At 25.9% G+C, this 24199-nt stretch overlaps 1 protein-coding gene across 3 annotated transcripts in view; it reads left to right on the top strand.

Annotated features, from left to right (window-relative positions):
• The window catches only part of LOC113790164 (uncharacterized), a 28107-nt gene that overhangs the window by 3043 nt on the left and 865 nt on the right, over positions 1–24199 (top strand). The window contains exons 1-8 of one of the 3 annotated variants that reach the window (XM_075820776.1): positions 1032–1317; positions 14981–15861; positions 16010–16606; positions 16693–16780; positions 17002–17409; positions 20051–20199; positions 22986–23146; positions 23325–23488. In XM_075820776.1, the coding sequence (XP_075676891.1) occupies positions 1084–1317; positions 14981–15861; positions 16010–16606; positions 16693–16780; positions 17002–17409; positions 20051–20199; positions 22986–23146; positions 23325–23488 (2682 nt within the window). In that variant the 5' untranslated portion in view covers positions 1032–1083. Of the gene's footprint in view, positions 1–1031; positions 1318–13962; positions 13987–14980; positions 15862–16009; positions 16607–16692; positions 16781–17001; positions 17410–20050; positions 20200–22985; positions 23147–23324; positions 23489–24199 lie in introns of those variants that run through there. The other 2 variants (XM_075820777.1, XM_027339794.2) reach the window with 2 other exon arrangements.

Here is a 24199-nt window from a genome sequence, read left to right on the forward strand (position 1 = left end):
ACTTCTATTTATATATTGTTCACCAAGATCAAAATGAAAGGATTGTTGTGATATTAATGAAAAAAACACCGAATATATAACACAAATGGATAATTTTTCATATGATTTTGTTTGAAGATATAAATTTCATCATCAATTTATTACATAGTTGTGATTGTTATCGTGATTTTTTATTTATTTCTTGATGATCGTTTCACAGTGTTGAAAAAGATTGATGAAATATTAATTTTTTTTCATTAAACAATCGAATGATTCAAATCAAATTTTTTTCGTCATCTTATTACTTGGTAAAAACATTCAATCATTGATTTATTCATTATTATTTGCATTTTGTCGTAAAAAATTGATTAAAAAAAGATATTTTTATCTCTGTAACGTTTTTATCACATCGTAAAATTCACATCAAAATATCAATTAATCATCATTTATAAATGAAAAACAGAAAAAAAATTAAACAGAAACATTAAAAAATCGTTATTTATTCTGTCTTTAATTCAATTAAATAAAAAGTTTTTCTTCAAAATTTTTAATAAGAAAAAAAATTCCTTATGAAAATCAGTGTTTTGGTTTTTATTTTTTTTTAAATTCTGTTCAGTCGTATTACACATGTTATTATCGGCAAGCAATCCAAACAAAAACGACTTTTGAGATACAACAGCAGCAACATCAGAATAGTAACAACAACAACAACAAAAAACGTTCCAATAATTTTGTAATCCGAATGCGGAAGTGATTTTATTTTGTTGTCACACTTATTTTTCACATTCAATTCTTTTCTTTCCATAAACATTATTGTAACATCTTGCATGTATTGTCGTAGTTTTCGGTTTTTTTTCATCAATGTGATGCTACACAATACTAGATGTAATGTTGATGGCCTAGAATTTTTGTTTGTTTTTTTTCTCAGTTTTACTTCTCTTTCAACGATCATACCAGTACAACAATTTTGGATGTTAAATTCTTTTCGGTGTATACAATACAAATCTCAAATAGGAAGAATGAAAAAATTTTTGTTTTGTTTTTGAGAATCTTTAAATTGAAAAAAAACTGACTATAGTCAACTTTAAGAAAAATTAATGTAAAATGTGTACTAATATTATGGCTATAATAACAATCAATAAAATGGATTCACTACCATCACCATCATCATCAACAACAACAGCAAAGTTATCGATTAATTCGATATTCAATGATCGTTTATCATTACGGCCGACAAAGACATCATCATCATTGAAAATAATAAATGCAAAAAAAATGGCAAAATTTTTTTCATTTTTTTCTTTACATTCTTCAATTAATGATTCGATGATCATCAATGTATGTTTTTTTATATATATAAAGCATTGAATATTTTTTTGCCACAAATTCTTTCCCATGTATTTTTTTCATGATATTGTATCCTAGATTAGATAATAATAATATCATCGTTTTTTTTCTCATCTAATGATGTTTAGTTTGTGAATCGATGGGTGTGTTCTACAAAAAATATCTTTGCTTTTTTCATTTTTGTTTTATACAAAAAGAAAATGAACATTCAATCTGCCATTAATGATTTGGTCTTTTTTTTCTGTCATCACAGTTGGTTGATTAGTTTTTAGTAAGAAATTTTTATTTTTGCTATTTGAATCTAGATGGTAAAATTTTATTTTTCCCGGAAATTTTCTCTTTTTTTCATCATTCACTATTATAATTATTGATCATGGGAACCATGATGACCATCATTATGTATCAATTGAATGATACATAGTTTGAAACCAATACACTGAAAAAAAACAAATTGTTTATTTGTTAAATAAGAAGTTACATTTCGATGTTTATAATAATGATTATGAGATGATGATGTAATGAAAAAATTAAATAATATTTTTTTCAAACAATTATTATATAAAAATTCTGATTCCACTGCAGTGCAATACATTGAAATTGATTGAATTAAAATGCTAAATTCACACAACAACAACAACAAAATTTTTTTTGTTCACAATTGTGATTGAATAATAGTGGTTTTTTTCCTCGTTTCTATTGAATAAATTTTGTTATCATGTTTATGGATGCGTATAATTGTAATCGAATGAAAATGAAATAGGAAATCTATTTTTAGTTTGTTTTCTTCAGCACGCGATCATTTTATTTTCGAGCAAATTCTTTCTCCCTTTTTTTTGTTTGGATCCATTTTCATTATATATTTTGGATTTCTTTACTTTTCGATTTCCGTTGAGTTTTAGTGAACCAATTTTCATTATCGTCATCATCATCATCATCATTTTTGTTGTTGTTGTTGTTGTCATAGTTTTGGCCAATGGACAGTTTGAATTGTTGTTTTTTTTGGACTTTTGTTCAATCACTATTTTTAGAATTTCCAATTTTCCATTGCTCAATATCAGCGTGCGCATTCATCCCGAAATTAAAATTTTGTAATTCCAAATTGAATTATATTATATTATTGCATTTAACTATCGTTTAACTGAATATTCGCACCAATCAATCGAATCAAGCTATGAATATTGAGTAATTTTCAAAGAATTTACTTGATGAGAATTCATTTGATAAATATTGTAATATTTGTGTCTACATTGAATTTTTTGTGTTTTCAAGATTGATTTTTTTTCGTATTCATTACAAAATGTGTCGAATATTCAATTTTGAATTTTTCATTATAACTTTTGTTTGCACAAGATGTAACATGGGAAAATTTTCGAACCGGGGAAACTTAACTAGGGTTTTTTATTATCAGTACTATCGTCATCGTTATATTTCTTTGATTGGAAAACACAACTATTATTCGATTCTTGATGAGTCGAATCGAAATCGACAAGCTTTATTCACATTGCGTCTGCCTATATTTATATCTTTGTGCATGGATCTAACATTCTGAACTTTTAGTTCAGGGTTTTTTGGCCTATCCTGCTTGTGCGTCGTCGCTGTTATTATCGGTATTATTGTTGTTGTTGTTCCAACAAGCATCCCCGTATGAATGTGAATAAAAGTTTCACACAGAATGGATTTCATCTCCGAAATTCTCAGTTTGGATAATGATAGCAGTGGTAATAGTTCATCTCAATTTCCATGTGTAATTCTTGAAGAAATAATATCATTAAGTTTTATCTATGTGTTGAAAGTTTTTTTCTGGATTTTTGTTCATGGATGAATCTTCCATGATTCAAATGGTTCATTCAATTCTGTTAAATAGAATGTATTTCAAAATTTTTACCAAGTTCAATTTATTGTTCAAAAACAATTTGCTTCAAACAATAACAATGACTTTTCATGAATTAAATGTTTTAGCCCAAAGTTTCGTTCCGGGATGATTTGATTTTATGTGATTTAATTTGATTTACTTATCGTTACACACACACACACACTAAACTGGTGTTTTCAAATCAATTTTTTTTCTGAAAAAAATACAATTTATTTGCCGAATTCCATTTATATGCCAGCATGAGATGTAACTGTGACATTTCATTGAATTTTGGATGTGTGTGTGTGAATGAATAAAATTGTAAATCAACTCGAATAAAAAATAAAAAGTAGTTTTCGAGATCATTTAAGTTATAGTGAAATCGTTACGTCAACTTATGATATATCTATAACTTCGACAAACTACTATTTGTTGTTGATTCATTAATGATTAGTATTTTCTTAACTAAACGCATGAAAAAATTCTTCAATTCAATGTTTACAAAACAAGTTTATATCGTTGTCGTCAAATCAGAATCAAATACGTCAACAACACTTAAAAATTGACATCATATCATCTAGGGTCAGTATAAAATTGCTGGATGTAAAAAAAAGGAATTTCTTTTAAAATTTATTTCTTCAGTTCTTTCATATTGCATCTTTCAACCAATAGAAATTGCTATTAAATTTATCTATTCTTTATTTTTTCAACATTATTTTCCCATTAAAAATTCTCTATCACATAATTAATGTGTAATTTTATTTATTTCTAATATTTTCTGCTGCTATAATAATAATAATCGTAATCATATATTCTTTTATTATTCACGGTGAAAAAAAAAGAACAAATCATGTTTTTTTTTCATTACTATTGTTGACAAAAAAAAAAGTTTTGGCTATGTATAATTATAATTATTTGGATAGAAAAAAGTAAAATTTGTTTTTATGCATCTTTTTTTCCGCTCGATTATATTAAATGAATATTAAATCGGTATATCAACGGTGTTTTCGCGTTATGTTACTAATGAATGCAATAAAACATTGTGCCCATTCATTGCTTTGCGGATGATTATCATTCACATTGCACAGGATTTGCATTTATTTATTAGTATTGTTGTTGTTGTTGTTATTTTCCATTAAAAATTTTTCTTTCTTCTTTCTTTTTTTGCTGTATATTTATTGTGTCTATTTTATTTTGGATTTTTTCCAGTCTTGTTGACAAATAAATGAATATCAAAAGTTGTGAAAGAATTTTGCTGATGAAACTTTCATTTCCAGATTGGTGTTATACCAAAGAAAATTATTGTTGTTTTTCTTTCAATGTTTTGAATCTTAAGGCCACATTAATTTACAGAAAAACAACAAAAATTTTATTACAAATCACAACAACAACAACAAAATAAAGATGCGAAAAAAGGAAAGAGAAGCTTTTGCCATAATAAAAAAACGTTTGCTATTTCGGACGAAGAATAAGTTGGATGAAGACAAATGATGTGAAAAAAATAAAATTATTCAATTTTCTGAACTAACATTAACTAAAAAGGGTTAGTTCAACTGCTTATTTTAAACCAAATGCCAATATTGTAAATGCACACACAGATTGTTATGATTCTATTTTTTTTTAATCTTTACGATTTTTTTATTGTATCAAACCAGAATATAAAAAAAAATGAAATAAAATGGAAAATAGATTTTTCCATCTGTTTTGTAATCCGTTCATTTATCCATCTGTACATTTTTTTTTATTAACGAGTGCCACATAATATAAATTGAAATAGATTTCCATTTCATTTTCTTAAAGTTTCGGTGCAAATCAGTTTTATTTTCATTTCATATTATTTTAGTTTTTTTTCTCTTTCATTTTTTTTCAGTTTCTGGTATATTCGAGAATATCATCAAGATTAATACTGTCGGATTTTGTGTTTTACAAACTCACTAGATTATTTTTATTTTATTTTTGTATTTCCCATTTTCTATGAATCTAATGAATCTTATTCCTGTCTTTTTTCGGCTATTTTTATTCAAGAGATCTTTCCATTTTCATCTCCATGTTTTTTTTACTTGTTTATGTGTCATTGTTTTCATGTATGTTTGTGTTAGTGCGTATGAAAAACTTTTTCTTTTGGATCATGAAACAAATAGCCAACTAAATTTTGGTTGTATTTTATTTTTTGTTTATCTCCTTATTTATAAATATATTATAATAACTTGAATAAATCATTACATCTTTAAGCCATGTTATTTTCATATGTTTATAATAATGCTTGTCTAGTTGGATTAGATCATTATTATTAGTGATAGTTTTCTATTAAGTTTTTGTTTCAAAATAAAAAACAAACACTTACGTAAGGGTACTTACGTATTAGAAGCAGGCCATTCAAGTTAGCATAGAAGTGTTGCTCGCACAACACTTCTTTGCTAACTTGCTACTATATAAAGAAAGAATAGGGCAGATGAACATTCTTTGGTTTTTAATTAATCAAACTTAATCTAGGCAGGTTAGTTTAGGTTAGGACAGTTAGGTTTTCCGGGTAGGAAAACCTAACTGCTGATAAAAATATTTGATTTTAAAAAATATATAATGCATTTAAGTTCTTTTAGAACTTTCGCCTTGAGTCTAATACGTAAGTACCTGAAAGTATTAGATGTTATTCGTGCAAAGAATTTCAGCCAAGTTTTTTTCATCATTATTATCTATTTTTTCGAATGTAAAGCTTTTTTTCCTCTAGCGAACTTCATCATGGTTAACTTTGTTTGTTTTTTTGGAAAACCGGAAAAACGATTGTAAATATAAAAATATTTTTAAAAATTTTCGGACTAAAAAAATCGGAAATTGAAAATGTTTTTACTAGCCATTTCTTTATATGATATAATAATGATAAAATTAAATTTTCGCAAAAATTTTCGGAAGAAAAATAGGGCAAAAGTTTTAACTTTTTTTCCATTATGGGTCCCCAGAATTTTTTTCAATAAAGAATTTAAAAAATTAATCTTATTCAATTCATTTATCATCAAAAAATGTTTATAGAATACATACAGATGATATATAACATTTCTTGGAAATTATAATTATTTTATCAAAAAAATTTTTTTTTGCGAAAACCATTATTGAAAACAAATGCGATTATCGTGGCAAAGTGTTGACAAAATAATATAGAAACGGTCTAAAAACATTTTTTTTCAGGAGCAAATTTTAATTAACTTTTTTTTTTGCTTCATTCTACGTTCATCCAATTATTTGATTCATTCATTATCATTAGGATAGTATCAGAAATAAAATGTTTGGTTCTTTTATATGGGATTTTTGGTTTTTTTTTGGAAATATCAAAGTTGATTTTCTTTTATTTCCTTCGTAGATTCTTTTTCATCTTTTACTTTGTCATTCGAGCAAAAAGGTTATTTTTTCCAAATAAAAGTTTGTTTTTACAATTGTTTTTTTTTGTTCTTTTATCATTTTTGTCAAATTCTTCAATCCTCTTTGCGAAATTAATCATTATCGAATAAGATGGTAAAAAATTTCAATTCAATAATAGTTATCGTACTAAACAATAGCCTTTCCTTCTTCTTATTGTTTATAATGTTTCGGATTAAGTTTTATGCACGCACATACTTATACACATGGGAAAAAAATTATCTTTTTTCTTCCTTCTTTCAGTATATTCCTTCCTTTTGTTTGACAATTTATACTTGGTTATATTTCTGTAAACAATGATCTATCATGGAAAAAACAAGATTTGATTTTATTTAATTAAATCGATATGTTACTCCATCCTTATTTGCTAGTAATAGTAAGATTGATAGTAATAATGTTATATAAATGGAATTCTTTTTTGTTTTTTTTCCAAACATCATTGTCATTTTTCTGATATTGATGTTCGGAATTTTATTGAATTTGCACATTTTCTATATGTTAAACCACAATTCATGTTGCGAAAGAATCTGATTTTTTTTTCTTCTGCTATTATGATGATTACCTTGTAATAAAAAAAAATCTGTCATATTTTTTTTCTTTTCAAAAAGTCTTTGCATCATTGGTTGTTCATCTTATTCATATGACATTCTTTTCATTTTTTATCGTCATTATTAATTATTATAGAAAATAAAACGAAAATGTATGGAAATTAATCAAATGACGAAAAATAATATGGGGAAAAAATCCATATTTATTAATCCTATTTTTTCTTTATATAATATATTGAAATAATATCTCGGCTGTTGTCAAAAATTCGACCACCACTGTCAATCAATCGGTCAATAATAATAATAATATATTGAAAAATAGAAACATTTTCTTTATGAAAAAAATGTCGACATATCGAAAATATAATAACATATGTAAAAACATACAAAAAATACGACTTAACAAGTGAGAGTCAAAAACCAGACTGATTCATTTTTATTCATTTCTTTTAAAGTATTTTAAATAAATTCTTTTCATAAATAACGTGATGTTTTTCATCCATTTACATCCCCCGCTTTAAGATTGTAGATTAGGGGAAATTTTGATTATTACAATAGTGTTTTGGATATTATACAATAATTTTTTGTTTTTGTTTAAATGACAGAAATAAATGATATTACATTTGTATGTTGAATAAGAAATTATGTATTAATAATTTTTTTAAAATAATTGTTATGGATGTATTTGTTATTTTTTTTTTATCATTAAAAGAAAGAAATGTTATTTTGATGTTCATATTTTCATCATGAATAGTACTGGTTGATTCTTTCAATTTTTTATAATAATAATAATTTTTTTTCTTAATATTTTTGATATTTTTTTGATATTTTTTGATATTTTTCAATATTTTTGATATTTTTGATATTTTTCAATATTTTTTTTAAATGTATTTTTTTTGTGTGTGTGTTTGTTTTCAAATAATTTTTCATCTAACTTGACTTTACAACTTTTTAGATTACTGACTCTAATCAACTGACTCGTTTCATTATTACTATCTTTTTTTTAAAGAAAACTAAAATTTTAAACTTAATTGAATAAAATAAAGATTAATAAAGACTGACTACTTTAATTTAGATTATTAATCTATCTATTGATTCTAAAAACTAAAAGATCATTTTTTCCTAAACTGCAAATTTAATTGAGAAATTATTCTTTTTCTAAATTATTACTAATTATCGTTACTAAACATAAATTAAATGCTAACATTCTGTAGAATATTTAAATGTCTGTTTTTGTTTGTGTTTTTGTTATGAATGTTGAACAATTTTTTTTCACTTAACAGATTGCAGTTTTGTATAAAACAATTTCATTGTTGTTGCGATGGTGAATTGAATTAAATTCATTTTAAATCGTTGGTTTAAAAAATTTGATAGTTTGCACTTTAATTTTTCTTCATTCTTTTCGGATTAATATCATGTGCTTCTTGCCCGTTAGAAAATAAAATGATTCTTTATATATTTTCATGTACTTCTTGCCCGTTAGAAAAAAAATAAAAGTTCTTCATCTTTTTTTTAATAATTATAAGACATTGATAGATCTTGAGGAACGTCGCGGATTCTTTTAATAATTTGTATTGTATACACCAAAAAATTATGATTAGATTTCAGGTCCAAATAATCAATGTGCGACAATATCGGGAGTTTAAACAATGTCGATTAATAAACTTTAAGGAACTTGAACATTGGGTGCGATATCAATCAACTTGACTAATAATCTTCAAGAAATCCTTTCCAAGGAATTGCAACAATTGATGCACTTAATACAATTTATGTTAGCACCATTTAGTGGCTTGAAATAATTGTTGATAATGAACAACGTTGTGTTACAATAAAATCATCATAAACACATTCAAAAATATGCAATTATATTTGATATAAGGGCAATTTGATAATGTGGTAGTTGATTATCATTGGTTAAAACTTCAAACACTATTTTTTTCAACGGTTGAATCGGATTAAGTTCTGCAAATTTTGACATAATATTCCATCCAAATATTTTCTGATGTTAAAAAAAAACAAATGATTTTTTTTTCAAGTTATGCTGGCCGTATTATGTAATACACATTAAGATGATGATTTGTTATCTGTTGTAAAGTTGGTGCATGAGTTTGATTACAATGTTCAAATGCTGCAAATGCCACCAAACAGATAACAAGATCATGTTCATCAAATTTTTTGTAAAAAAACCACAACATTTTCAAGATTCTGATTGTTATTTGACAATAGTTGAAGGGGAATAGATAAATTTCGAATATTTGACGATAGATTCGGATTATGGAAAGAATAATAAATTTGATCATTAAATTTATGCTTTGGTTGTTTTTAGGGGGTATGATTTTTTTTATGGATCATATGATTGATGATGTAATAGTTAATATTGTTGATCAGATTTTGTATCAATCAATGATAATTGTTTTGTGAATTTTGAATTGATAACTTGAAATAATTGATGATGAACAACATTGTGTTCTATTATAATCACCAAAATCACATTCAAAATGTGTGTCTACATTTGATAATTTTTGAAGCACCTGTAGTGATAACTGTTCTTTATTAGACAAACAGATTATTCAGAGGTGTAAACTGATTTAATTTAACCAATTAAGTTAACCACATAGCAACCGAAAACAAAACAATATCACCAGAATTATGTTTACAATATTTCATTCAAATTTTTGTTATTGTAACGTATGTTCAACAAATAATTTTGCTTAATGGCCATATTATCTGAAAGAGAGATGTTACTTTCCAAATTGACAAAGAAAACACAACATAATTGGTTGGTGCAGTAAATGTTGGATTACAATTTTGGATGCTTCTTATGTAACGAATAAATAACAAATTCATGTGCAACCAGAATTTGATTGTCGCACCACCATATTTTTAAAAAGTTCAAATTGCTGTTGATGATGAATTTGTTGAATCATTTTTGTGATTAATGTTGTAATTGTTGTGGTTGAATCTGATTAATAACAGTTTAGCCATCATCATTTTATTGCCATATTTTCATTTTCATCTTGTTTTGTTGTTGAATAATGATAGAGTAATAATACTCGAATCACTTTGAAAATTTGAAAATCATTTCGAATTACATATTTTATAATGTATGTACGAATACAATGATTTTTTTTCTCGGAACTTTGTTTTCAAATATTTTGATTTGTTGTTCATATTTTCTCTGATTTAGAAAAGGCATTTGATGATGTTATTACACGTGCTAAATGTTCATCTTCACGTAGATAATTTGCATTTAGATAATATAATGTATTATGCTGTGATTGTTGTTTGACAACATTATGAACGATGACAAAATAAATGACAGTAAATTTGTTGTTTTGATTGTTATTATTATTATTATTTTTCAATTTACATCATCATCCGTTTGATTAATAATTATTGAATCTGATATGTTTGATCAACACCGAATATTTTTTTTGTTCAACGGCTAATAGGCGGTTGAGAATGTATCCGAATCTTGTTGCGATTTTTTTTTTGTTGTTTTAGTTGCAATATAGAAAATATTCTTGAAGTAATTCTGGAAAAGATTTGCGAACCAATCAATAGATTTGATTGTCGTTGATAATAATTGTTTTCTCATTCAAATACTACTGTTGATCATTATCGATAGTAATAACAAATTTCAAGCACAGCAATCATATTGATAATGTAAAAACTTCAAAGAAATAAAAACAGCAAATAATAGTTGCCAACCTTCATCCCCCCAATTGTGAAAAGTCATCTGATTGATCGGATTTAAAATTCGTTTTTTTTTTTTTTTTTGCAACGTGTGTCACATAATTTCTGGAATAAAAAAAGTGATGAATCAAATATTTCATCTTCGTTAAAAAAACCACATATACGAATCATATCCGATTATTCTTGTCGGTTGTCTGATTTTGAATCATTGTTAGTCATGGATACATCTGAAAATGATTTAAAATTTTCTAAACATAATTTATGAAATAAATCTTCAACCGATGTTAGAATTAATTTATAATATATGATATTCATCTTTGTCCACCATGATTATTATAGTTAATCTGAATTTCGTCATCATTTAGTTTATTTTGACGATTTTTTTTTCAATAAAATTTTCTTGAAATGTTTTGTGATAAAATTGTATATGAATATCGTTCAATGTATTCAAACATATAATGTGAGTTCGAAATTTTATGACAGCTTCAATTGTTCAATATCATTTTCTTCACTATCAAGTTGTCCAACCATATTTTGACAAGTGTATTTGTTTATAATAATGCTAAACCATCGGTTACCATGATATGATAGAAAAGATCAAAAATTATGATTTTCTTTTATCATTTTGGATACTTTAAATAATATTGGCATTAATTTCGATATACTTTTTCTTAAAGAGTCATAATCAAGTGTGAATTCCGAAGTACTTCGATAATATCTTAAATATATTGACAATAAGATTTTAATTTTGTGAATTATGATGTTGATGCATCTTTGTTCATGGATAGTGGATTATCCAACAAATTGAAATGAGCATTTTGATTAATTAATTAACTTTGGAGGAAGAAAGAAAATAAACAATTGATTGTTTTTTTTTAGGATCTCCATATTAGGCATCTCTCTCTTTGTTGTTGATCACTATGATCTTAACATTGTTTACAAGGGCATTGTGAATAAGATCCAAATGGACTGTCACATAAGATCATGAATCTATCGATTGCTTGATGCATTTCTCATCATCGTTCGATTCATCGATTCAAAATTTTTGTTTTTTTTTTTCTGTGAGTGTTTCGGAATGTATTGCATTGAATTTGAATTTGAATTTTTATTTTTGAAATAACCCCAAGAACTAAATATCTAAACAAGGGGTCTTAAAAGGCAATTGGAAATATTTACAAAGAATGTATTGCATTAAACACAAAGTAAAACAAAATTCACTGTAAATGAGTGTGATTTATGAGTCAGCAATGATTATCGATGAAAACAGTGAAATTTGGTTTTTGTAAGTATTATGAACTTGTTGAATTGAGCACAAAATAAAAGGAAATGCACTGTAGATAAATGTGACTTATGAGTCAGCAATGATTGTTTTTGTAAATAATGAAGTTGGTGAGATGATTTGATTTAGTTTTTTTTTTGTATTTGTAAACGTTTATGAATGAATGTCATTTGAATGTCAAATATGTCACCAAAATTTGTTAAAACTTTTTTTTTTCAAATGAGTTGGCGATGATGGATATTGGGTTTGTTGGCCACGTGGTTTTATTCAACGTGGAAATTGTTTTCCATGCATGTGTTAGTATCGAATAATTAGAAAAAATAGATTTGCAATGGGAATTATTGGATTTTTTTTTCCTGATATATTCTTCCCCCCAATTAGATAACTGTTCTCTAAGAAAGAAAAAAAAATTGGAAAAGAGAAAAAAAAGAAAAAGAAAAGGGAGAGAAGGAAGAAAAACTCATTTGGGAAGGTGTAGTTTATTTTATTAAAAAAAAGAATTATGATATCTTATCTGATGGATTGGAAATCCTGATGAAAATTCTATATGAAATGACCAAATGGACCAAGGGTAATTGTGAGGTTTCGGTGGATTAATCCTACTGGCTTGTAAAAACATACAAAAAATACGACTTAACAAGTGAGAGTCAAAAACCAGACTGATTCATTTTTATTCATTTCTTTTAAAGTATTTTAAATAAATTCTTTTCATAAATAACGTGATGTTTTTCATCCATTTACACATATTTACCAAATATTTGGAAAATATCAATGCTGATTAATACCATCGAATGTTATGTAAAAAATTAGAACCAAACACCATTAAATGGCCAATATCATAATGTCTATTTTTATTGAAAATTTTCTGTCTGATTATGAAACTATGAATGAAAAGAAAAAAAAAATTTCTTCTACAAATCAAATTCTTGATAAAATGTTTTTTTCTTCAATAATATCAGATTCTATTAATAAACGTTTTTGGTTTTTGTGGAAAATTGATCTTTTTAAATTTTTTATCCTCAATTTTTTTCAATTGAAAAAGAGGCGAAAAAAAAATTCACTCTAATATTTAAAACAATTGTGTTTTTCAATTGATCTATCGAGATGCATCTGTTTTTGTCAGCATGTATTCTATAATTCATTCAAATCAGTCAGGCAATCAATTCCGTTTTTAAGCTGTCATATTGTAAATGTTTTTTTTTCAATATAATCTCATTGTTACTATTTGTATTTATTTATTAGGTTTTTTGTTTCATTTTATCCATATGAATGAAAATAATTATTGTTACGAATATCAATGATTTTTTTCTGTTTGATTATTATTTTTGAAATAAAAACGTAATGTTTTACGTCACAAACATTTAAATCGTGCGTGTGTGCATTTATTTGTGCTTATCATCATCATAAACGAATCGTATAAAGTTTTGTTGTTGTTGTTGTTTCTGCTTATGGCATATATTATTCGTTTTTTTCATGTTGTTGTCGAATAAATTCTTGTTGGTTATTCTGTGCGTACATTCATCTATGTGTGTGTGTGTGATTATAATTTTAATTTTCATTCAAAACCTTTTTTGTTATTGTTTTTTTGTCTGTTTGTTTATTTTTGTCTGGATCAATCAAACGTTTTGTCATTTTTGTTTTGTTTGGCCTTTTTTAAAAAAAATTCTTTCTAATAATAAATTTGTACCATTTTGTATTGATGTATGTTGTTCATCATCAATGTCGTCAATCGTTACCATTCATCGACATCATTATTTGATTTTTGGTTTCTGGCTTTTGTTTTCAACATTTCCGAATTCATTATTCGCAACATTTTTTGTTATTTTTGTTTGATTTTCTCTTTGTTTCTTATTCACAAATTTCAAATGAAACTTGTAAGATTTTTTTTCTTTTTTTTTCCTTTCAAGTTTTAAGAATAATTGTACAACAAAACAAATGTTGAGATTGGACTTCCTTGTTGTTATATAATTCATTTATGTTGTTGTTGCCGTTTTTTTTGACTTTCATCACTTGTTCATGTCCATTCCATTCATTTGTTTTATTATTTCTGTTTTGGATGTTGGTTTTTTCCTCGTTATTCCAATGATGTGTGTGTGTATGAGTGATGTGAGGATGTTGAATGTTATCAAGCTCTTTGTAGTATTAACACTGTTTAGTATTAGTGTTTGAGGTCAAATGACCCATTTTTTAATACCAAAAAAACTTAAATTTATACGAAATCGTCTTAGTAAACTAAATAATTGTATTTTTCATTGATTTTTATTATAATGTCATGTGTGTGTGTATTTGTATCGATTTTGTACAATGTAAGCAAGTCTATAAGAGAGATTAAGATTCGTTTTATTATTTCAAATCGAATCGGAATTAGAATCAGACGCCCACCCATTCACATGACTAGTCTCGTGTGTGTGTGTGTGTGTGTGTGTGTGTGTGTGTCGATTTGTCGTCATCGATTAGTTTCATTATCATTTCGATTTTTTTTTCATTCGTTGTTATTCGAATTAACAAAAATAATAGTATATTTAGAAATCATTAAAACTTCTGGTTCAGGCTATTTTATTCTTTGTTAATTGCTAAATATACTAAAGTAATGAAGGTCAATGGGTGATTAAAGTGATGATAATAAATTTTATATCGAATTAGAATAAACAATGTGTTCGTTTGTTTATGTTTGTGTGTGTGGATGCGTTTTGTTTGTTTAACCATGTTTAATTAACAAAATTACACATTGAAATAGCATTATTTTTTTTAACTAAGAAAATAAAATATAATAGATCAGTTTTTATTTTTTATACTATCAATATTTTTAAACAATTTATTTAATCATCTGTTTTTTATAATCTATTTTTCTAACTCATCTTTGTCTAGGAAAAAGAAAAAACCGAATCAATTAATAGTGATCACAATAATAACATTGATCACAATTCTATTGAGAATATTTCCAATAATAATCATAATCAACAATCACAAACAAATCTTGAACAAAAACGTATAATGTCATCATCATTTACATTGACGGCAACACCATTAGCTTCCATACCGACAACATTAACAACAACTACAATTGTGGATCAAATACCGAATTGTCAGCCACAACAGCCAAAACAAAAATCTGATTTAATCTTGGAACAACAAGAACAATTTCAATCAAATGGAACAAATTATTGTTCTGAATCGATTTCATTGGTAGAACAGAAAATAAAAGCAAATTCTATCATAACAGACACTAATACAACAACGACGACAGATCATAATAATAAAAAAACGATGACTATGACGATGGCTCATAATAATAATAATCTCATTAATAACACTAATAATAATAATAATAGTAATGATGTCGATCCATTTGAAGATGACGATGGAATCATCAACGATTCAAAAAAAATTAATGAAAATAATACATCGTCAGCTAGACAATCAGAAGATCAATCGGGTGGTTCTGGAAATACGAATAAAACTAAACCAGATAGCTGTAGTAGTTATAGTAGTTTAAATAATGATGAAATGAATAGTGCAACATCATTATATAGTCAAGAAAGTGCTGTTGAAACACGTATGACACGTGCAAATGTATCAGTTAGACCTGTTAATATGAATTATCAACGTAAATATTCATTGGCAGTTCCAGGCGAACCAAGATATGTACATCGTCGTGAATCTGGCTCACGATCACCATTAAATTCAAGTTGTGGTGGGCTTAGTCCTTCCGAATTAAGTACACCAAGTCCTAGCTGTAGTAATAGCATGTGAGTATTATTTTTTTCATCAAGTTTATTTTTTTACATTTGATAAATGATGTTCCTTGACCATGGCCGAATAATTAATGAACATAGCACTTACAAAATTTTTTTTTCATTTTGTTTACCTTTTTTTGTTGAATACTAAAAATTATAGAAATGAAGATCAATCTTCATTTAGTAGCCATTCAATACATTCAAAACATTGTACATTATCGGTTGATGAATTATTTCTGAAATCATCACATCATCAGCAAACAACAACAGCAACATTGCTACAAGCAGCTGCGGCTGCAGCTGCTGCTGGTATTGGTGTCGGTGTAGGTTCACCTGACGATGGTGATGATGATGGCATCTATGATGATCTAATTCAAATGGATTTAGATGATAATAATAATAAACATGATACAAATTCGGGCAGCAGTAATGTTGGAAATACAGTCAATAATAAAAAGAATAAACATTCACGATTAGTGGATGAATTGTGTCGTAATCTTATACATTTAAAAACGGCTACATCATTAGATAATTGTAGTGATAGTCGCAAATCGAATTCAAATACAACAATAAAATCGATAATATCGAATACTAAAGATAATGAACAATCAATAAAAGCTGTCGTTGATTCAACCAATAATGATTTTGATCATAATCATTCTCAAAATAATAATAATAAAAATAATCGACATCACCGTGAATCGATAGCAACAACAACTATAACAACAAATATGAAAAAGCCAAAACAACGTAAAAAGTATGACAAAAATGTTAATCTTTATTTTGTCATAAAAACAATCATTTATCAATTCTTAACCTTAATTTCGTTTTATATCTCTGTAGTAGTATGACGGCCATAATAGCATCGTTATTATTACCCGATTCTATATGTCAAAAACTTGGTGCATCATTAAATAATGATCGTTATTTTGTAAGTTTCATAATAATAATAATAATCGATATAATCAATATAATCAATAATAAAAACAAATAAATAAACAGAATTTCGCCAGAGGCTTTTTTATGGCCATCAATTTCTATCCTGTTATAACTTTTTTTTTGTTTCACTAATAAATTTTTACTTTTGATTCTTATTTATTTTCTAATTGCAAACATGATAATAATGATAATAACAATACCAATCATCTGAAGGAATCGAATAATTCAGAAGAAAATAATGATCCGATTGAAAATGATAACAATGATAATCATCATCAACAACAATCAAAAACAATGATGTGTTCATCATCAACTAAAGATCAATCAAATAATGATGATAATGTTGGTGATAAATCGATAAATGCAGCAAATAGTGGACAGAATCGTAAACGTAAAGGTTCTATAGCTCAAATTACTTTGGCATCAGCAACACGTCTTGTACGATTATTACGGCGTACACATAGTGCTGGTGCTAGTAAAGATGTACCATCATATGCATTATTTCTTGCTCATGAACCAAATGAAAATTCAGTATCATCAATGATGCCTTTGTCATCAACAAAATTGGGACAAAATCATTCATCACATTATAGTAGTAGTAAGGATAAATCCAAATCACGGGTAAGTTGAACTTTTTTTTTCTCTTCGGTTTTTTATTACAATCAGTTTTTTTTGCGTTGAGCGAAATGAACTTTATAATTTGATAAGAATAAATTAATTAAATTTGAAGCTTTGAAACAAAACTTTTTTTGTTTTGTTTATTTGTTGTTTTTGTTATCTGATTATCATTCACATAATGTTTGTTATGGAATTTCGATTCTCTTTTTTTTAACATTCATAACAAATTCTTTCTTCTTGTTCATTGATCCGAATCAATCAATCAATGATATTATGTTTATCGTTGATAATAATAAATGAATATGTCGAGAGAATAATTCTTCTTCTTCATTTTGTCTGAATATTATTTGGTTCGTTTGACTTTTGTTTTTGTTTTTAAAACTTTTTATTTTTAGAAGTCTTGAAAATTTGTGTTAACAGAAAAAAAATTGAGTTAGAATTAATAAATATCTTTAATGATGATTCTTTTAGATCAGCTTAGTCTACTTTCCATTTATTTTGTTTTGTGACAAAATGGGAAAAAAATTGTTTTTAGTTTTATTTCTTAAAAAACCCACTGAAAAACTTGAAGCTAGACTGAATAAAATATAAGTGAAAGAATACAAAATTCTTTTGTATTAAAAAGTTTTAATATGATACTAAAAAATAAAAAAGTTTTCCTGTCATCGTTGTCGGTTATCATAAAGCTTGTGTGTTGTATGACAATGATTGGTTATGTGAATTTCAAGAATTTTTATTTAAAGGAAGACAGAAAAACTAAGAAAGTTTGAACTTGGAAACTTTTTTTCAGAATAATAAAACTTTAACATAATAACAAATAAAACGTTGGATTTTTCTTTACATCCAAATTATAACAACTTTGAAAAATAGGTTAGTTCTTTGATTGTAGAATATAGTAAGAAAAAAAAACAAAAGATAGATTGAGAGGAATTAAAAAAAAATAGAGTTTTCATTTATTATCGTCATTATTAACGAATTTGTACGATACGATGTTCTCGTTTTTTTCTCATTTATCTTTCTCAATTTATCATTCTTTTTGGATTTATTTCCCTAACTTTTAATATCGATTTATTTGAAGCGATGAAAAGAAAACAGAATTCTCTTTTTACAAGCTAAAAAAGGATAACGAACTATAATAAGTATCCTAATTAAGTAAAAAAAAATTGTAAGAGAAATGATTCTTTTCACAATAAAATTATTGATGCACTGAACCAATTTCAACATCAATAAACCAATATTCATTTTAGCCAACGGAAAAAAAAACAGAAAATCATTATCTTTATTTTTATGATTAACATTTAATCATCTTTTTACGTATCGATTGACATTCATTTAAATATGAAATGAATAAATCAAATAAAACAAGAAAAAATATAAGCTTGATAATAGAAAATCCATTAGTTATTTGGGATGATGACGAAACAATAGTCACGTTACCAAATTCATATTTGACTTTAATCATTGAGAATGTAACAATGAAATGAAAATCTTGTTTTTTTTCACTCTATTATTATTTATTCAGAAAAAACTCTCATTTTCATTTAGATATTTTGTTTTTTTTATTTAACGATTCGAGCATGCATCTAGAGAAATTGTTACATTGTTAATGTTCTATTTTAAGAAATTCTATTGAAGAAGTCAAAAATAAATCAAAATAAGGTAGATAAAATAAAAGAAAATAAGAATGGAAAAAGAATTTCATCGATATGGGGCAAATCATTTTTTTCCTATTTTTATTTATACATTTATAGACAACAACAAAAATAAAAATAAAAAAGAATTCAAATCCATTGAACCGTTTGTTTGATGATTTAGATAACTGTATCGAATCGAAAACTAATACAAAATTTAATGCCAATTTTTTTTCATTTGAAAACTTTCCTATTTTTTCAAGTTTGTACCAACACACCGGAAATTTGCATTTGCAAATTCATTTTTTTCATATGAAAAATTCATGAAACATCATAAGTCTCATGATGTTTTGATTAGTCGAATAGGAAATAATCTTGACTGGAATAAAAAACAAATGGACAAAACTATTGCCTGTCATGCATTATTATCATTTCAATGAATTCTATAAAAAATTATTTTGAAACGATAAATTTGATGAAAAAGTTGAAAATTTTAGCTAATTAAAAGTGAAAATTTCTAATTTATTCAAAATTGCTATTGGCAATCATCATTATTTTTCTCTATTTTTACGAAGCTTTTAAACCATATTGGTTCATTTTTATCATTTCGATGGTTTTTTTCAACAACAAAAAAATCCAATTAGTTTTTTAGCTTATTTCAGCACTTTTTTTCAAATTTTGCTATATTTCAAATAATTTTTTTTATCGAATCTATAATTTTGATCAAAATGAAAAGCATGATAAGTACATAAACAGTTCATTTATTAGTAATTTTGTTTTGGATCTTCTTCACTTAAAAAAAACCTTACTACCCATTCAAACCAGCATAAAAAAATCCATCAATTGCTTTTTTATCTGTTCAATAATGATTATTTTTCACTTGAATTATAACGGATGTACTCACTCATGAAGTTGACTTTCCTCAAATTATTCTTATGTCTTTATATATGTCTGAATTAAATTTTGTTGTTTTTGTTTTTTCCATTAAAAAAATATGAAATATGACAACGAAGAAACGAAGACTAAAAGATAAATCAGCAAAAAATCGTCCATCATCATCAACAGGAAATAATGGAAACGATGATGAAAAGGATCATTATCATCATCATCATACACGACATCAAAATCATCATCATCATGATCATGATCAACATGATACAATGTAAGTTGAATTCGTTTGTTTAATTTATACAATAATACCTTAGAGATACATTTATTTCAATCAACAAATGTATTTTGTATGAAAGAAAAAAATCTTTTTTAATTAATAATGCCATTAATAAAAGTGGTTGTTGTTGAGATATATATATTTTTTTCTCATTCCTTTGATTGGATAGAATCTCAATATTAAAAAAAAATTAAAATTAATCAATGAAAACTAAAAATTAATTAACATATGTAATACTAATAACAACAATAATGATTCATATTTATTTATCGTTGTCATGATTGTTTCACAATCATAAATTATATCTATTTTTTTCAATTAGTGCTTACCTACACACACTTAAATTGAACAAATAGACAATAAAATGGCCAATTTGTTTTAGAGTACCAATCAATTTTTTTTCTATTTCATATATGGGATTCATAGAAAAACAATCAAACATTAAATAGGCTATCATAAAATGTCAGAATATTATGATTGTCATGAGAAAAAATAAAAGAATTTCATATTTTTCTGTTTAAATGTTTGTTATCAAATTCTTTTTCTTTTATTCTTCTTTCGACAGGTTGGATTAGTTTTAAAGTTTCTTCAAAAAAAAATTGCTTAGGTTTTCATTATTATTATTGTTATCATTAACGTTGATGAGATTAACTCCTAACGAATAACAATTGTATTTGTTGTTTACATTCATTTTTTTCTTGTTTATTTTTATTATTTACCGAAAAATGTTTTTTCTCTATTTTTCACCCAATTATTATTATTGTTTTGTTTTTCATTATGTTTATTATTCGTTTAATTAAGCTAAAAGGTAATATACGCTTATTACTGTAATGTTTCAGCAGCGGAATGCATCTAAATAAATCCGATTGTAATGAAATTAATCACAATAAATATTACTAAAAAAACCAATTCTGCTACCATTTAGAATACATTCTATATGAATTTTTATGAAGCGAAAAAATTAACTACAATGCATTAAGATAAAAATGAAATACAATAAAAATTGATCAATACATTTGTGTGTGTGTTTTTGTTGCTGTTCATCAGGCAAATTGTAATTTTTTTTTATTGTACCTGTTTATTCATTCGACCTATTTCTCCAATTGGTTTTTTTCTTTTCATTCAGTCATGTTTGCAGGAAACGGTTTATTTTCTCATTTATGTACGGAAATTTTCTTTTATTCAAGAACAGTCCTATAGGACAGGATATGTCAGAGAAATAAAAGCAATCAACATCAAATTGTGTTCATATTTTTCCTTTTAATTTGCTAGTGGCCATCGTTTTTTTTGTTTTGTTTCTCTTCCAACATTTTGATCATTCGGCCAAAGATTGAAACGGCTTGAACAGTTAGAAAACATTCACGAATATTCGAAATTCATTCCCAGTATCAAACAAATAATCATCCAGAAACAGAAAACAACAACATGTAAACAGGTAAAAAGCACCTAACAGCAAAATGCAATCATATTAATCAGGAAAAAAAACATACACACATACATGAAAATAAGAACAAAGTTTTCTTTCTACGAATGATGAGAATTTTTCACTATGTTACAATCACTTTATTATGATATTTATTTTGATGATAATAATAATAATAATAATGAGAAAGGTAAATAGTAATTTATCGTTTGTTTTTCAATTGGAAATCTTCAAGGAATATTCATTTTTATTCTTTTGGTTGATAGCTAATAATACTGATAATAATAATAAAAACAACCTTGGTTTTGTGAAAATCAAAATAAAATTTTTTGTCATGACACTAACACACACACACACACACTACAAGACACTCAAACAAATAAAAAAAAAACTTTATGGTTTATGTGATGTTTAGAATTATTCTGTAATGATTTTTTTTGGTTTTTTCTGGGTCCTTGAAAAAAATTTGAGGACCATTGAAAAAACTCCCACTGTAGACTATTTTTTTTTTATTTGTATACAAATAAAATGGTAAATGATTTAATGGAATGGTTGTAAACAAGTAAATTTTTTTCAATGTTCAATTTTGAAGATTTTTTCTGGAAAATTTTATTCTTCATCATTCCTGCTGTTGTTGTTGTTGTTTTTCTGGTAAAGTAATTGAATGCAAATAACTTTTATTTTGCATGGCGTAAAGTAATGACAAAGCCCGCAAGGATTTTTTTTTTTTGAAACCATCGATGAAAAAAGAATCTGAAAAGAGTTGAATGAAAAAATACTACTAAAAAAAAGAAAACTTTAAGATTCTCAACTGAATTAAGTGAATAGCACGAATAAATTTTCATCTTTATAGAAAAAAAGTAGAACAAAAAAAAAAAAAAATAAAGAAAATCTAGTCAGTAAAAAAAGGGCATAAGTAAAAGTGAAAAAAATCGAAATATCAACGAGAGAAAATAAAAAAAAAAAAGTTTATTTAGATTCAGGCTATTATTCTAAAATGGAAAATGAAATATAAAAATAGGAAAAGTTTGTCACCAAAATTCTGTTGTTGTTTTTGTTGTTTTTTATGGTGATTGTTGGCATGAATTTTTTTCCCTATATGTATTTTGAATAATTTTCCATGCCAAAAATTTTGACAATCAATATCGATACGAAAAAAATAGATAAATATTTGTTGGAAAGATTTTTTTTTTCGTACAAACACCAAACACAAATCAATGATGTGTGTGTTGGTGGTATTTGTTTGTAATAATAATGAAAAAAATTGAGTAAACAAACGATCAAATTTAAAATGAATTTTTCATTTTCTTCATTTTTGTAATTCTGAATTTTAATATTTATATTTTTTTTGCACTAGGTCTGGAAGTGGATCATCAGGCCTGGAAGATATGAAACAACGATTACGATTCTTAAGTCGTCGTCATACAGATTCATCATTACATGCATCGACTGTAAGGCCATCCCGTGACGAAGTGGAAAAATGGTCAAAATCATTTCGGGATCTAATGGCTAATCGATGTAAGTATTTTTTTTCGATTCTTTTTTTTAAATTTTAATGAAATGACCAAAAAAAAACTAATCCTTGATTCTTTCCGGTTCTATTTTTAAATTGTAATTCTTTTTTTTTTTTTTTGGTCAATCGATACACGGAATTCAATAATTTATAATTACTTGGGAACAAAAAATTTCAACACAGATGGTTCAGCATTATTTCGAGCATTTCTTTGTCGAGAATTTTCCGATGAAAATCTTGAATTTTGGTTAGCCTGTGAAGAATATCGAAAAATACGATCAAGTAAATTACGACATCGTGCAAAGAAAATTTTTGACAATTATGTTGCTGTACGTTCTCCAAGGGAGGTAAGTTAAATTTTATAAAGTTTTTGTCGATTTTTTTTCTCTTTCTCGAATTCTCGTTGTGTGGGTTTTTAATTAAAAACAAATGTACACACACAGAGAGACACTATATTCTGTGTTTATTGATTTATCAAAACGTTTTTGTTTTATCTGGTTACATTATTTTATATTCCTGAATAATTGCAAAAAAAAAGAATTCCTATCCACTTGAATAGATAATGTTAAATTTTTTTTCAACTTCATTACAAAATATGAAACAAAGGAAGAAACTTGAAAAATCGATCATCATCATTATCATTCAAACTAAATGCTGACAAAGATAAGGACGCTAGTTATTACGAAACAAAAGAAAAAATTTCGCATTTTGAAAAAGATGGGAGGAAAGTTTTGCTTTTGTTTTAAATTTGATTACATCATCATTTGATTTTTTTTTTGTTCTCCTAAATAAATCAAAGCAACAAAACCATGTAGTTAGTAATTAACATAATGTTTGTTATTCATTTATGCATTCTTTTTTTTTCATAATGTAAGCATTTAGTAATGAATTCAGTTTTATCAATTCTGTATATTTATATGTATTACATCTTTAGATGAATTGAGTGAAAATAGTAAATCGATAATTTTCATCTCTCATTCTTTGTGTTTGTTTTTCAAATAATGCATTTAATCAGTTAAATTCAATGAATTTAACTTTTTTTTTGTTTTGTTTAAATT

The sequence above is a fragment of the Dermatophagoides pteronyssinus genome, unplaced genomic scaffold (genome assembly GCF_027571235.1).
Source record: "Dermatophagoides pteronyssinus isolate colony J.1.1.1.1 unplaced genomic scaffold, Derpt_VIB-CSIC_2022.12 sq0007, whole genome shotgun sequence".
In the NCBI taxonomy this organism is placed as follows: Eukaryota; Metazoa; Arthropoda; class Arachnida; order Sarcoptiformes; family Pyroglyphidae; genus Dermatophagoides; species Dermatophagoides pteronyssinus.